Source organism: Gavia stellata, chromosome Z (assembly GCF_030936135.1).
Source record: "Gavia stellata isolate bGavSte3 chromosome Z, bGavSte3.hap2, whole genome shotgun sequence".
In the NCBI taxonomy this organism is placed as follows: Eukaryota; Metazoa; Chordata; class Aves; order Gaviiformes; family Gaviidae; genus Gavia; species Gavia stellata.
This window is the reverse complement of record NC_082637.1, coordinates 20,352,585-20,369,242: the sequence shown is the minus strand read 5'-3', so window position 1 is coordinate 20,369,242 and position 16,658 is coordinate 20,352,585. Positions and strand designations below refer to the sequence as shown.

The following is a 16,658-nucleotide window of genomic DNA, read 5'->3' as shown; positions in this document are numbered from 1 at the left end:
TGCAGAAGCTTAACCCTAATTTGTTCACTTAGGTTGTGTACGTGTCTGACTTCTTCAAAGTGAGAGGATGTACATTTCAACCAAAAGAAGATTCCCATACAACCCTACATGAGACTCCAACAAATGGAAATCACTTTGGCAGCAATCATCAACCATGAAGAATGACCCACCTCACCTGTCTTGCTCTCTGAAAGGAAAACAATTTCACAAGTCTAACTATGTAATATAAGTAAATGCCTTTAAGGGACTGCTGCTGCTCTTGGATGCTCACTTTACCTGTATATAGTAACATCTACCACAGTTATTGTATATCTAAACTTTAAATTCCTGTTGGTTCAAGCTCTTGCTTAAAAGGAGAAAGCTATTCAAATTGTAAATTTTTATTGAAAACATGGTAACAGTTATATTACACACACTGCTGTTTGTACATGCCTTGTTGAAACAACTGTGGTTTAAATACACCCCATTAAAAGAAATAATGACTTGAGATGGAAGTAGCATGTGAGGCTGATGAACTTGTTCCATAATGTGAATCTAGTACTGTTTTTTAGAAGATACCTTCTGTTACAGGTAAAGGCTTGCAGCAAACACAATATCTCTCTTGATTTTTGTAATCCCTATTAAAAAGGAAAACTGTATTAGTATCCAGCTGTCAGTTATGACACAATCATTATTTTAAGTACAGTTACAGACATGTAATACTTTGCAGTAGAGAAATCATTGTACATCCATTTTCAGTCACAAACTCTGTTAAACTGTAAGTATGCATCAGAACACTACCTCTTTAAGTCAAACTTTATAACATGGGCATTATTTGGAAAGAGAGCAATGATGCTGTTTACCATCCAGTCCATACCAGAAGCTTATGTTATCAAATAATTCACTGCCCCTGCCACCCCCCACCCCACCCCACCCCCCCAACTTTACTTTCATATGGTTTCTAGAATTACCTCTTATACTGTGGAAGTGAAACACATACCTTCTGCAAACTTATTTTCCAACTCTGTGTTTCCAATGGCTTTTGCAGCCTGGCACATCTGCCGAAGCAATTCTTCTAGTCTTCTCATGCAACGAATTATGCTACCTGTATATAAAGAGTGAGGGAAAACTTTGTATCCTCTGGCACATCATGTCATTGAGTAATTCAGTTGCTTGAGCCCACTTTGGACCAAAGCAATAGTTCCTTCTCCAACCCTGTTCAGTTTATCTAGAAGCCAATGGTAAGAACAGCCATATGTCTTAAGCTTGGTTTCTGTTTAACAGTAGATTTCTCCATCAGGCATTTCCTTGAAGCTATTTATCTCCAACTGCTTGTCCTGTATTTGTTTTCTTCTACTATCTTCACAGCCTCTAACTAATATCTAATCACATGACTTCCTGGGCTGTTTAGTAATTCCTAGTGGATTTTTCTTTCATATACTTGTTAAGACTTCCCTCAAAAACCATACAGGTTTAGGGGGATTCACAAGTTTGCTGCTTCAAGAACCACCACACATACATAGGTTTTGGGATGGGGGTGTGTTTATTTTTCTATTTTTTTGATTGCCCTTACTTCTTTAGTTGGCAGAGCGAGTAAGACAGTAAGTGGTCTACCTTTCTACCCCTGTGCCACCCAAGAGTCTATAGACCACTCACTCTACCACTCAATTGCATGCTTACAGTATTGTATACAAGCTCAGTCTTGACAAAGCTCCTACACTGCAACCGAAGACCTACTGTAGTTTAACTAGTTATGCATTCATTTCCTCCTTTAACTTACTTCTCAGCTCAAGTCACCGTAGTAAGTTTCACAAAATGACCCTAATGCTTATGCTCTTCTAGCAGCATGCAAACAGTATGATATTTGGTTATTTCCTCCAGCATCATCTCACAGGTCAAAATTATTGTACGCAAAATAACTGTCATAGGGTAAATATGGGATGAAGGAGAGCAGCCCTGCTGAGGACGACTTGGTGCTACTGGTGGATGAAAAGCTGGACATGAGCTAGCAATGTGCACTTGCAGCCCAGAAAGCCCACCGTATCATAGGCTGCATCAAAAGAAGTGTGGCCATCAGGTCAAGGGAGGTGGTTCTCCCCCTCTACTCCACTCTCATGAGACCCCCACCTGGAGCACTGTGTTCACCTCTGGGGCCCCCAACATTGGAGTGAGTCCAGAGGAAGGCCACAAAGATGATCAGGGGGCTGGAGCTCCTCTCCTATGAGGACATGCTGAGAGTTGGAGTTGTTCAGCCTGGACAAGAGAAGGAAGGCTCCACAGAGACCTTCTAGCAGCCTTCCAGTACCTGAAGGGGGCCTACAAGAAAGCTGGAGAGGGACTTTTTCCAAGGGCATGTAGTGATAGGACAAGGGTTAACGGCTTTAAACTGAAAAAGGGTAGATTTAGATTAGGTATAAGGACGGAATTCTTCACCATGAGGGTGGTGAGGCACTGTAACAGGTTGCCCAGAAAAGCTGTGGATGTCCCAGCCCTGGTAGTATTCAAGGCCAAGATGGATGGATGGGGCTTTGAAGAACCTGGTCTAGTGGAAGGTGTCTCTGCCCATGGCAGGGGTGTTGGAACTTGATGATGTGTAAGGTCCCTTCCAACCCAAACCATCCTATGGTTCTATGATTCTGAAAGAGGGTAGGTTCAGACTAGATACAAGGAAGAAATTTTTTTAGAATACTGGAACAGGTTGCCCAGAGATGTGGTAGATGCTCTGTCCCTGGAACCATTCAAGATCAGGTTGGACAGGGCTCTGAGCAACCTGATCTAGCTGAAGATGTCCCTGCTCATTGCAGGGGGGTTGGACTAGATGATCTTTCCATGGTTTAATGAAATACTAGCTCTAGACAAGGCATAATAGCTGGAGAAAAACTGTCCATATGTAAAGAACATTCTACAAAGCTGTTGGGAAAGTGAGAAGTAAGGAATTAACACTTCTCTTCTAAAAAGCATTCATATGGTACCAGTAGGCCATGTCAGTTTCTACAGTAAGATTAGTTTGTGTTAGAGCAAGCCTGTAAAACCTACTGCAATGACATGAGGTGAAAAAAACCCAACCCTATGTAGTCTATTGGACACAAAGCACCAAAGCCAAAGCAAGTGAACCATGGGCAGCTCCCCCGAGCCTGGGGCACGCTGAGTTGTGGCAGGCCCCAGCTCAGCTCTCAGAGATCCTGCTCGTCTGCGTTTACAAGGCCAGCCCTGACAACAGTTCCAGGAAGGACTCATTTACAGGCAGCATAGCTGGGGTTGTTGTAGACATACATACCTTTTTTGTGCATGAAAAAAATTTGCATTTTTGGAATAAATGACTATACTTACTTCCACAAAACAAAAGAGTCGATCTGCAACTGATTAATAGGATACTTAGCTCAGTTGTTTACCATTCTTCCCTACAGCTTTAAAAAGCTTCTCTAATTTCTATTTCTTCCCAACACACACATTTCAGCTTAATGACAACTCATTTTCATTAGCCAATCAACACTCCTCCAATCTGTGACAAGCATACTTGCTCTTGAAGCACTCGGGCTTATGCTGCAGCCTCATAATGCAGCCATTTACTTACCACAACTACTCATAACTGCACCCAAAAGAGGTTTCAGACACTTGACCATCAATACTAATAAAACAGCAGAACACCATCTATCTTCAGGCTTGTGAGAGTGGAAGCATACCATTGACACAAGATGTCTGTCTAGAAAAGTTCTGCTAGTGCTTGTTAGCCTGGATGGCAGCACAAAACTGAACATTAGTCTCTCACTCATGAAGAGCACAGTCTTTCAGAAAACACTTTTAGTCAGTTTGGGAAGGGGTGTAATGAAAAACTAGTTTACAGAAAGTGGTGGCTTCCCCTGCACTCTAATGGCTGGACAATTCTGCCTCCTTACTAAAACTGGTGCACAACAGTGAAGTTGGGACTCCCTGTAAAAGGAGCAACTCATTTTTGCGAACTCCATGTTGCCCAAAAGGCAAAGAGGAAAATATACCTCCTTTTAGAGCTTTAATAAGCCATCATGCCTCATGGTAACAACCTCTATCAAAATTAAGACAAGAAGCACTAATACCTAAAATGAAAATTTATACTTAAGATCCAAATAAGGATGCTGTGGTTTTTGGCTTGTGTTTTGTTGTTTGGGTTTTGGTTGGGGTTTTTTTTGTATTCTGGTTTTTAATTTCTTTGAAATCGCTATAGCGACTTGGCTAACCAGAGCAAACTCCCCTGGGATTTAGCAACACCATGCTGCATTTAAGGTAAGCGTAACTGACAGTGGATGTCTGAAGTGCTTTCCTTCTTTTTGGACAATGCACAGAAAACCAGACTATTAAAAGTTAAGGGAAGAATCATGCGTCAACCACTACCACAAGAGCTGAACTTCTCAAAATAGGCCCGTAAGATCTAATTTTGAGGGAGCTAGCACTGTTGACTAGGACAAAGCTGAGCAACTAGCCTTAGCCCAAACACGGTAAATGGAAAACGTTACTGCCCTGTGTATTCTGAACAATCAAGTGCCAATGTAAAAACATAAGCCAGCTACTGCTTCTCCTTCTGTGTTCCCCTTACTTGGGGTGCCTCTACAGCAGATGTAAGGCTCAGACATTCATTGCAATAGGAGGAAAACGGCGTGGCACAGCAGCCAGGGTGCGGCAGTTCCCACGGGAGGTCATTGCTGGAAGTCTACCAGCTCAGCCAGGAAGTCATGGTATCCACGTGGCAGAAGACCATGGCGTCCCTTAGGTCTGCATGCACCAGCTCTGATGGAGCTTCTCAGCCAGAGCTCTCGTGGGAGCACGCTGCCACCCAGGCATCGGGCTGCAGGGTGTGCCCTGCACTTACGCTGCTGTTGGATGGCAGCAGTGAGCACGTCTGTGGGAGGTAGAGGAGCTCCTCCACTTAGTGATGGAGCTCAGGGAGGAGGTAAGCAGGTTGAGGGCCATCACGGAATGCAAGAGGGAGATAGACGCCTGGAGTCGCACCCTGCTTCCTATGATAGAAACTCAGCAGGCAGAGAGAGCCCATGCTACCGAGAACTCCCTGTCCTCTCTCCACCCGACTGAATGTGGTGACTTGGGAGGACGGGGGGCAATAGCAACATGTTCCTTGCCCAACGCAACAGGTGCTGCAGGTGCGTCTGCCCAGCGGCTACCTCACCTTCCCAGGTGCCACTGCAAAACAGGTACAGTGCTCTGCAAGGGGAACTGGACAATGGTAAGGAAGATAGTTCTTTCAGCTTGGAGGTGTCGTCGAGGTCTAGTCGGACCACACCCTGCATCAAAACCACCTCAGTAAAAAAAATAAAAGATGGGTCATGGTCATAGGTGACTCGCTTCTGAAGGGAGTGGAAGGCCCAGTCTGTAGACCAGAACGGCTACATAGGCAAGTCTGCTGCTTCCCTGGGGCCCAGGTTAATGATGTAAGGAAGAAGCTCCCTCCCCTAGTATGGCCCTTAGATTATTATCCCCTTTTGATACTTCAGGCAGGCAGTGATGAAGTAGTGAGAAGTCCAAGGGCAATGAAGAGATTTCAGGGCCTTGGGACGACTTGTCAAGGGATCGGAAGGACAAGTTGTATTCTCCTCTATCCCTCCAGTTGTGGGGCACGATGAGGGGGTATACAGGAAGAGCCAGCAGATCAATGCCTGGCTCTGAGCCTGGTGCTAGTGGCAGGACTTTGGGTTCTTTGACCATGGCTTGATCAAGACACCAGGCCTGCTGGTAACAGACAGGAAAAGCCTATCTCAGTGGGGGAAAAGGGTTCAAGGACAAGAGTTAGCAGGGCTCATTAAGAGAGCTTTAAACTAGATTCGAAGGGGGATGGGGAGGTAACTGGGCTTGCTAGAGAGGCACCTGGGTGTAGCAGCTCAGCACTTGTGGGGCAGCGTGCTAGTATTTTTGAGAACCAGAAGGCCTACCACCCCTTAAGGGTGAAAACTACATGCTCAACTCCCTCTCTGAAATACTTATACACCAATGCACACAGCATGAGGAATAAACAGGAAGAATTAGAGATCTGTGTGTGGTCACAGGGCCATGATCTCATTGCAATTACTGAGACATGGTGGGACAGCTCACATGACTGGAACGCTGTCATGGATGGCTGTGTTCTTTTTAGGAAAGACAGGCCAGCAAGGTGAGGTGGTGGAGTTGCTCTTTATGCAAGAGAGCAACTGGAATGTATCGAGCTCTCCCTGGGGGCGGATGAAGAGCGAGTTGAGAGCTTGTGGGTAAGGATTAAGGGCAGGCTAATACGGGAGACACTGTTGTGGGTGTTTATTACAGGCCACCTGGTCAGGATGGCGAAGCTGATGAGGCCTTCTACAGACAGCTGAGAGTTGCCTCACAATCACAGACCTTGGTTCTCATGGGGGACTTCAATCACCCTGATACCTGCTGGGAAGGCTACACAGCCAGGCGTGTACAGTCCAGGAGGTTCCTCCAGTGTATTGATAGTAACTTTTTGACTCAGGTTGTGGGGGAGCCAACAAGGAGAGGTGTACTACTGGACCTAGTACTGACAAACAAAGAGGGACTGGTGGAGGACATTAAAGTTGGGGACAGCCTTGGCTGTAGCAATCATGAGAAGATAAGAGTTTGGGATCATGTGCAGTATGCACAAAACGACAAGTAGGATTACAACCTTGGACTTCAGGAGGGCTAACTTTGATCTCCTCAAGGAACTGCTTGGCGAAATCCCATGGGTTAGGGCTCCAGAAGGTAAGGGGGCTCAAGAGAGCTGGATCATATTGAAGTCCCACCTCCTCCAAGGTCAGGACTGGTGCATCCCTAAGAACAAGAAATCAGGCAAGGGAAGCAGGAGACCTGGAGGGTCGAGCAGGGAGCTTCTGAAAAAGCTTAAGTGGAAGCTTAAGAAGGAAGTTTACAGTATGTGGAAGAAGGGACTGACCACTTGGGAAGATTACAAGAATGCTGTCAGAGTATGCAGGGGTGAAATGAGGAAAGCCAAGGCCTCCTTGGAATTAAACCTGGCAAGGGATGTCCAGGTCAACAGGACGGGTTTCTTCAAGTACATCGGAGGCAAAAGGAAAACTAGAGAAAATGTGGGCCTGCTGTTGAAGGAGACAGGTGCCATGGTGACAAGCTGATGCAGAGAAGGTGGTGTTACTGAATGCCCTCTTTGCTTCAGTCTTTACTGCTCTGGCCAGCCCTCAGGAGTCCCAGACTCTGGAGGTAACAGCGAAAGTCTGGAGGAAGGAAGACTTTCCCTTGGTTGAGGAGGACCAAGTTAGATACCAATTAAGTAAACTGGACATGCACAAGTCCTGATGGGATGCACCTGTGAGTGCTGAGGGAGCTGGCAGAACTCATTGCTGGGCCACTCTCCATCATCTTTGAAAGGTCTTGTAGAACAGGCGAGGTGCCTGAGGACTGGAGGAAAGCCAATGTCACTCCAGTCTTCAAAAAGGGCAAGAAGGAAGACCCAGGAAGCTACAGGCCAGTCAGCCTCACCTCCATCCCTGGGAAGATGATGGAACAGCTCGTTCTGGGCATCATCTCAAAGCATCTAGAGGAAAATAAGGTTATCAGAAGTAGTCAGCATGGATTCACCAAGAGGAAGTCATGTCTGACCAATCTGATAGCCTTCCACAATGGCATGACTGGATGGATAGATGAGGGGAGGGCAATGGTTGTTGTCTACCTTGACTCAACCAAGGCTTTCGACACCGTCTCCCACATCATCCTCATAGGCAAACTTAGGAGGTGTGGGTTAGATGAACGGACATTGGGGTGGATTGAAAACTGGCTGATAGACAGAGCTCAGAGGGTTGTGGTTAGTGGCACAGAGTCTAGTTGGAGGTCTGTAACAAGTGGTGTTCCCCAGGGGTCAGTTCTGGGTCCAGTCCTGTTCAATACATTCATCAATGACCTGGAGGAACGGATAGAGTGTGGCCTCAGCAAGTTTGCTGATGACACAAAACTGGGAGGAGTGGGGGACACCCGGGAAGGCTGCACTGCCATTCAGCGTGACCTGGACAGGCTGGAGAGTTGGGCAGAGAGGAACCTTAGGAAATTCACCAGAGGCAAGTGTAGGGTACTGCACCTGGGGCAGAATAACCCCATGCATCAGTACATGTTAGGGGCTGACCTGCTGGAGAGCAGCTCTGTGGAAAGGGACCTGGGAGTCCTGGTGGGCAACAGGATGACCACGAGCCAGCAATGTGCCCTTGGGGCCAAGAAGGCCAGTGGCATCCTGGGGAGCATCAAGAAGAGTGTGGCTAGCAGGTCGAGGGAGGTTATCCTCCCCCTCTACTCTGCCCTGGTGAGGCCGCATCCGGAGTACTGTGTCCAGTTCTGGGCTCCCTGGTTCAAGAAGGACAGGGAGCTGCTGGAGAGGGTACAGCAAAGGGCTACAAAGCTGATTAGGGGACTGGAACATCTTTCTTGTGAGGAAAGGCTGAGGGACTTGGGTCTTTTTACTCTGGAGAAGAGAAGACGGAGGGGGCATCTTATCCATGCTTGTAAATACTTTGGGGGTGTGTGCCAGGAGGATGAAGCCAGTCTTTTTTCAGTGGTGCCCAGTGACAGGATGAGAGGTAACGGGCACAAACTTGATCATAGGAAGTTCCATCTAAACACAAGGAGGAACTTCTTTCCTTTGAGGGCGGCAGAGCACTGGAACAAGCTGCCCAGAGAGGTTGTGGAGTCTCCTTCTCTGGAGGTATTCAAAACTCGCCTGGATGCATTCCTGTGCAACCTGCTCTAGGTGAACCTGCTCTGGTGGGGGGGTTGGACTAGATGATCTCCAGAGGTCCCTTCCAACCCCTATCATTCTGTGATTCTGTGTGAGTCTGCTGAATGCAGAATCAAAAGACTGCCAGGATTCCTGTTGCTGGTAGGCAACCTGCGTTAGAAAGTTCCTGGGTCTATGCACTGAATTACAGAAGTGCATTAATTCCTTTGTTTTAAGGGCTCCCATTTGCAACTGTGCACGTACAAACAAAACAGCATTTGAGAGAGGCAAGATAACGGTGGCAGTAACAACTTCAAAAAGGATTTTCAAATACCAGTCATTACACACACACTTGTAAGACTGGTGCACCCATCCTACTGTTCTTCACAACTTTCAACATAGCTGGTAGAAGATGAAATTAGTTCTGGTTTGACCTTGAGGTAGATGGTTTGTTTTTTTACAAAGTATCTGGGTTTTAAGTCATCCTGCTTTTAAAATAATGAAAACTAAGTAGCCTTCCTCAAAGGGCAGTTTCTAGTACTCCAATTTTAGGAACCAAATTAACCCACGTGACAGGTTACATCTAGGCTTTTCAAATATCTGCACTGCACTGCTGTGACGAACCATCCAAAACAGAGAGTTGGCTACTACCTCTCACTTCTGTCATCATTAAGACAGCAGGAGGAACCTTTAATTTACCAAATAAATAAAACACTTAACTGTAATAAGGACAAGAGCAAGAGCTGTACTTCTTACTGGCAAGCACTTGGAACATGATATTTTTCCCTTTAACTAGCAAAGGTCAGCGTTACCTTTTGTTGCAATACTTAGGATTTCTGAGTTTTACAGGAAGTTTTTAAAATGTAGAGATACCCCTTTTAAAAAGTCTTCTACAAATTATTAACAGTGTAATTATAAATTAACAAATACAGTAAACAAATTTTTCCCCACTTAGTTTCAGCCATGCAGATACTTGAATACATCTAAGTTAATAAATTTTGTGATCTATTATACGGTTATTCAGAATTACGATTCCATGTTATGGAATTACCATCTCACACCTCCTAAAAGAAGAACTGATTAACATACCTTCAAAGACATCAGTCATTTTGCAGATATGCGCAAAGTTAGCTCCATTTGCCCATGTATACACAACATCCATTAGGTTGGGTCTGAAAGAATTTAAGTAATTTTCTTCATCAATTTCCAGTTTTGCTTCTGCTGATACCTTGGCGATTCTTTTTGCACACTCCTTTAAAAGAAAATATTTTAAATTTATAATATGTTTAAACAGATTAAGTGTTTAACCAATTGAAAGGCTTGCATATTATTAGGGACTGCATACACGATGAGGTTTCCTGTTTAATGAGAAATTATTCAGAATCACAAAGTAAACCACTATTTAGTCTGCCTCCACTAACAACGTACAGTGTAGTAAGCAAGCTTATAAAAGTTTTTAGGGCATGTTCTAAATTGGCATAAATAATTCTTGCAAATGAGATAACCCATTATTACACACTGCAAAAACACATGTAGGGCCAGCCAAATTCACTGATGATCCAAAATCAAGTCTCTACTGTGAGCTTATTATACTTTACCCATACACTTTACTCATGTTAACATTAACACTGAGCTCAGATGGATTTCTTATGGACAGATTACCTGCATTTGCCGAAGTGGTCCAGCCAACTGCTCTGTCAATTTTGGCATTTCACTGGACTGCAAAAGAAGACATTAAATAATCTCATGCGCTCCCATACATTTCCTCTGCACCAAATTAAATGCAAAAATAGAAGGTCAATGTGTGCTAGTGCCATCCTAAATTATTCCAATGACTTCTCAAACCTGTTATGAAACACTAAAATTTACTGAATTCCCCAAGTACTTGTTCCTCGAACTAAATCAGAAAATGAAATTTCTGTTCAGTATGCCAACTGTATGAAAAAAAAGCACCTGCTTTCTGAATACTTCCAAAATTCCCTCTATTTAGCTGTTCCATAGTTTTGAACTGCCAAAATGCCGATCATTATTACTTTAACTGTTGCAAGCTTTTCTTTAAGAATATAAAAAGCAAATGCTTTTAGTAACTTAAACATCAGTGGTTATGTATGAAAATACGGCTATTCAAATACAGCAAAATTTTTATGTCCTACCTGTTTAGACCTGAGCGAACCACAATATTCTAACTAACAATGGCTTACCTTGGCACACCTTCAACTAACAAAAGTAATTCATTAGCATCTGCTGCTAATGTGCTTTCTGCATTTAGAATCAACCTGTGTGATACATCTTGCTAGCTATCTGCAGTAATATTTCATACAGAAGTTTATTTTTACTGTATTTTCCTGATGATGCTAAACGTCTATACAACTTGTAGGTGGGAAAACAATGGCATCTGCTATTAAATCCCTGTGGTTTTGCTTTTAATAACATATGGTCTGTTTTTAACAGCTCTTTTGGTATGAATTCCATGTGGTACTGCCATTTCATAGAAAATGATAGAAATCATAGTTGTTTAGGTTGGAAAAGACCTTTAAGATCACCAAGTCCAACTGTAAACCTAACCCTGCTAACTCCACCACTAAACCATGTCCCTAAGTGCCTCATCCACATGTCTTTTAAATACCTCCAGGGATGGCAACTCAATCACCTCCCTGGGCAACCCGGTCCAACGCCTGACTACCCTTTCAGTGTAGAAATTTTTCCTAATATACAGTCTAAACCTCCCCTGGCGCAACTTGAGGCCATTTCCTCTTGTCCTATCACTTGTCACTTGGGAGAAGAGCCCAACACCCACCTCCCTGCAACCCCCTTTCAGGTAGTTGTAGAGAGCGATAAGGTCTCCCCTCAGCCTCCTCTTCTCCACACTGAACAACCCCAGTTCCCTCAGCCGCTCCTCATAAGACTTGTGCTCCAGACCCCTCACCAGCTTCATCGCCCTTCTCTGGACACGCTCCAGCACCTCAATGTCCTTCTTGTAGTGAGGGGCCCAAAACTGAACACAGTATTTGAGGTGCGGCCTCACCAGCACCGAGTACAGGGGCACGATCACCTCCCTACTCCTGCTGGCCACACTATTTCTGATACAGGCCAGGATGCCATTGGCCTTCTTGGCCACCTGGGCACACTGCTGGCTCATCTTCAGCCGGCTGTCAACCAGCACCCCCAGGTCCTTTTCTGCGGGGCAGCTTTCCAGCCACTCTTCCCCAAGCCTGTAGCGTTGCATGGGGTTGTTGTGACCCAAGTGCAGGACCCGGCACTTGGCCTTGTTGAACCGCATACAGTTGGCCTGGGCCCATCGATCCAGCCTGTCCAGATCCCTCTGCAGAGCCTTCCTACTCTCAAGCAGATCAACACACCCACCCAACTTGGTGTTGCCTGCAAACTTACTGAGGGTGTACTCGATTTCCTCATCCAGATCATTGATAAAGATATTAAACAGAACTGGCCCCAATACTGAGCCCTGGGGGACACCACTTGTGACCGGCCACCAACTGGATTTCACTCCATTCACCACAACTCTTTGGGCCCGGCCATCCAGCCAGTTTTTTACCCATTTTTCCATGAATAGGTCATGAGTAGTGTCCAAATAACATAACATGGGCACATCTCAGAATTAAAGATACCCTCACCTTGGAGTGTAGGAGCAGATATTGTCAAGCCCCTTTTTTGAAATAATAATTCTGCATTTTAAATTGTAAGGATGTGTGTGTATATACATACATAAATACAAGCACGTATGCTGAGAATCTATTACTATTGCTTCATTGCATGACGAGGAAACAGCTGTAGATTCACTACAAGGACTGCAATTTTACACAATCTTCGGCATGTCACTCATGAGGAAAGGTATTTTAGCACTGCTGCAATGATTTTGGTAAGTTCTTTGGGACTTCATTTCAAACACCTTAGGAAAGGATAAAAAATGTGCAGTGGCTCATACTGTTATGACCAATTTCTGGAACTGAATTATAACCAATACTGCTGGTAGACAGGAATGTCTAGAATTCACGAACTGAAGAAGTAACTCACGTTCTCTTGAAATACAAAACAGCTTAGTAGTGCAGTTGCCTGTTCTGCAGATAAGTCATTGAAGAGACCATTAAACATCATTTCTGTCAGGAGTAGTTCATCAGCACTAAAATAAAGAGAAAGAGAAGGAACCTTAGGGAAAAGACTGAAATGTAATTTTTAAATGAAGTACTATTAATCTGTTTTGTGAAGCAACTGGATATAGATGAGAAACAATAGCTTCTTAATTTTTCTTACGGGAACACCAAATACTAATATAGTAGCTTTTTAAGGTGGATGCTAATTAGTAAGACAGGAAGACAGTATTTTAAAGAAACTAAAAGCTCTTACTGAACTACAAGGAATCTCTCCTGATAGTTCACAGAAGTTAGTATTAACAGTTGCTTTAGTCAGTTTTTATCAGACAGGACATCAGGAGATTGAAAAGAACCAGAGAGTTAGGCAACTTATGAAAATGACTAAAATTGGTACTGCTGCTACTCAAAAAAAGATTCAATTGGATATTTCCAAGATACTGAAAAGAGGAACAAACTTGCTTCAATTTACTTGTAGAATAAACACTTAATAATGAATTATAAAAGGAAGGGCATGATGTGGATACAAAATCCAAACATACAATTTGGATAAAACATCAAATTGTTGGTAAGACTACACCTTTGTTTTTGGAGTTTATCAGACTAGGATGGGGGGGAAAAAAAGATTTTTTTTACAAAGAAAAATGTAACTCATGAGCTAACAGTTCCTGAAAGTCAGGAAGCTGATAAAATTCTGATTCAGCTTCCACATTTGCCATGAAATTTTGCAGTGGAAAAAAGTTATTAGATACCAAACAAATATAGGTAGCATATTTCAAACTATTTATAAGGCAAGGAGTACAGCAGTCACTGTAACTTTTAAAAATACACAATTCTACCAAAATCTGAGTTACACGCTGAAGTATTAAAGTCTGATTCATGAGTTTCTGTGGAATCTTTACAGTACGTTTCAATATATAGGTACCTGGCAAATGTATTACAGTACAATGCATCACTTGCATAGATTTGTTCCGACAGCCCTATGGAAGCAATTAAGCTGCATTCCAAACTTGTCAGCGACTTGGTAAGTGCTGACAATCACCGTTACACCCTTGTTTGTGCGTGACTCTGTACTGAGAGTCCTGGGAAGTAGAACCGTAGAAACTGAGACCATCCTCTCATGTAATGTACAGTATTAAATGAAAACACACATTATTTCCTAAGCTGTGTAAGAAAATAGCCATTGTTTTGGCATTTTCATGTCCACATTTTAGTTTTAAAATCTATTGTATTTTGTCCTTAAGTTGCTATCTTCACTGCTTCAATCAGTATATTCCCTTTATGACACAGATTAGAGTCTTTGAAGAATCTTTCTTCTAATGGTCTCAGAACTTGGAAATATAAACATGACATACTAGTGTCAGTGAGGACAGTAAAGTGTGTATTCATTACAATAATCACTTCGCACAGAAACCAATTACCTGCTGATTTCACAAGCGACCCGTCCTTTCATCTCAATAACATCTGAAGATGTAGCAAACCCCAGCCTTCTCAGAACACGCTTGCGGCATTTGAGTTCATCCATTTGTAAGACAGTTCTGGCTTTTTTCAGTTCTCGTTTTGCTGCTTTAATATCCATAGCAATCTGGGGGGTCAGAAGGAGAGAAATTACATGTTGCTGATTTAACAGATGCAACTGTTTAAAGACATTTTTTAATTTACATAAAGGCCTCAGAACAATGGTATATGGGCATACTAGTTGACACTGACTCACCTACCTCTACTAAGAGGAAGGTTTAAAAGAAATTTTAAAAAAAATAAATAAGCTCCATTTACCCATAGGAAACTCTGGCAAGTTTGGGAAGTTAAGCTATTTACCCAGAGTGGGAAGAAAACCCAATCAGCCCACATCAAAAAAACACAGAAGAAATCTTTGGTTGAGAAATGAGCACTCATCTTCTGAGACCTGTAGGAAGTCTCAGCTAACAAACTGTTCAATCAAATGTAACCCAAAGGCTTTATTTCCTGCTATTAGAGCTTCTCCAGTGTCTTGTTGTTTATCACAGTCACTGTCAGCATCCTGACAGTGGGGTGTACAGTGCAAACACCCTTGCAGAAGTCTGCTTGGTCCATCAGGTCTTACCACATGCAACTTTGTGCTGCCCATACCAGAACTACCTCACTTCCGTGAAGCGACTCCTGGAGAACCTGTTTTCTGGAGCAGCATAGAAACACAAGAGCTGGTTTTGTGCGCAACCAGTTTCAGCCTAGCAGGGTACAGCTCTATACGAAAATAAGTAAGTGTATTGCTTCCAGGCTGGAGTCAGCTCAGGAAGCAGAAGCACAATGATTTGTATGGTACACTCCCCAAGCTAATAAACCCCATCAATTCAACTTAGCTCTGCACAAGCATATTAAAAATTAACAGTTTCAATTATCTGTGAAGACTTTACCTACACTGTATTGTGCTATGTCTATTCAGTGAAAAAGACTCTAGTGGCACCTCTGTAACTTTCTAATCCCTGACGACTTTTTCTGAAGAGTTTTCTTTTCAGAGGTACTTCCCATCTGTACCAATCAAGGGCATAACACCAACTCAGACAGTTTGTTAGTGAGATTCAATAATTTCACTGTATTTAAAAAGGATTATTTGGGCTTTGCAAATAAAAAGAAAAGCAAGTAAGAAGGGAACTATTACTGTCTCTCTCTTCAGCTACATACAGCTATAGTGTTTTGTTTCATGTGTTTACCTGTGCCTTTTTTTCACAAAGTTTGTATACAGTTTCCAAGTTAGGATCATTGTGAAGAGGATGCGAATACATCCTATGCTCAAAAGCCTCTACTTTTTGGATTACTTTTTTCAGTCCTTGATCTTTGATGCCCATGTCATCAATAGGGTCTAGTAATGGTACTCCATCAGGAAATCGCTTCTGTACTTCCTAGAAGGAAAAAAAAAAAAATTGTAAGATTAGTAACAGAAAAATAACTATACTTTTACAATCAGCTGGCACAACTATAGGGACACAGAAGGCAGTAGTATAAGTTTGTTACGTGATGTTTCAGCAGTTCTCAAAATCAGTTTAAAATGACTGTTGACAAGGAGAAACAATGGACATACAATGTGGCTTCCAACCCCTTTTAAGAATAAGGCTGAAGAAGTGACACAAGCTTTAGACAAATTTCTTTAGAACAAGGTGTCTCCAGTTCAAGAGTACCTCACTAATCAAAGCAGAGAGCTTACACAGCCTAGTGGAACTTACTTGTATAGATTTTAACACACTTTGCCTGTTGTCAATAGGCCTCAGGTCTTTTGGTATGTAAAGTCGGACACTGCTGATAGCTGAGAGAAGATGTACCAAAACAGGAACAACCTATCAAGGAGAGTACAGTAACTGATATTTCAGTAAAAAAATAATATTTATTATCACTATTCTATAGCGAAACTTTACAAGGGAAAAGAAAAACTGAGTACACAAGGACAGAGCAGTGGGTAAAGGAATATCAGGAAGCAGGAAAATGTGGGTAATGAGATAAAGTATTAATAAAGAAGAAAAGCAAGTTTGTTCAAATGGGAAAATTCTGTATTCAGTTAAATCTGGAGAGAAGCTACAAGTGGAGGGAAAAGAAAAAATTTCAGTTTTTCTATTACCTTGCCTCTTATCTACTGGAATACCTCATATGATCCAAACCAGACAAATTATTGTCATGTACTTAACTAGGAATGCTAACAATAGAGAACATCAAATCAGCAAATACATATTCATAAGTACCAAAACCAAGAAGACACCATGAAGAATCAATATGTCTCTGATCTGAAAATTATAATTGTCTTGATATAGGGTTTCAAACTGAAAATTTTATAATGCAAATGCTTTCACTAAAAATTTCAATTTCATTTTAGAATGAGATAACCTTGCAAAGCTGAAGGGGTCTGAAAA

At 42.8% G+C, this 16,658-nt stretch overlaps 2 protein-coding genes across 4 annotated transcripts in view; one reads left to right on the top strand and one right to left on the bottom strand.

The window, feature by feature from the left end:
- PLPP1 (phospholipid phosphatase 1) overlaps positions 1–311 on the top strand; it is a 69,986-nt gene extending 69,675 nt beyond the window's left edge. For both annotated transcript variants that reach the window (XM_059833240.1, XM_059833239.1), the window contains exon 6: positions 33–311. In XM_059833240.1, the coding sequence (XP_059689223.1) occupies positions 33–158 (126 nt within the window). In that variant the 3' untranslated portion in view covers positions 159–311. The remainder of the gene's footprint in view (positions 1–32) is intronic.
- Positions 312–364: 53 nt separating this feature from the next.
- The window catches only part of MTREX (Mtr4 exosome RNA helicase), a 55,792-nt gene continuing 39,498 nt past the window's right edge, over positions 365–16,658 (bottom strand). For both annotated transcript variants that reach the window (XM_059833235.1, XM_059833236.1), the window contains 8 exons: positions 15,981–16,091; positions 15,471–15,659; positions 14,202–14,365; positions 12,707–12,812; positions 10,337–10,393; positions 9,764–9,926; positions 980–1,084; positions 365–617 (listed from right to left, as the gene is read on the bottom strand). In XM_059833235.1, the coding sequence (XP_059689218.1) occupies positions 565–617; positions 980–1,084; positions 9,764–9,926; positions 10,337–10,393; positions 12,707–12,812; positions 14,202–14,365; positions 15,471–15,659; positions 15,981–16,091 (948 nt within the window). In that variant the 3' untranslated portion in view covers positions 365–564. The remainder of the gene's footprint in view (positions 618–979; positions 1,085–9,763; positions 9,927–10,336; positions 10,394–12,706; positions 12,813–14,201; positions 14,366–15,470; positions 15,660–15,980; positions 16,092–16,658) is intronic.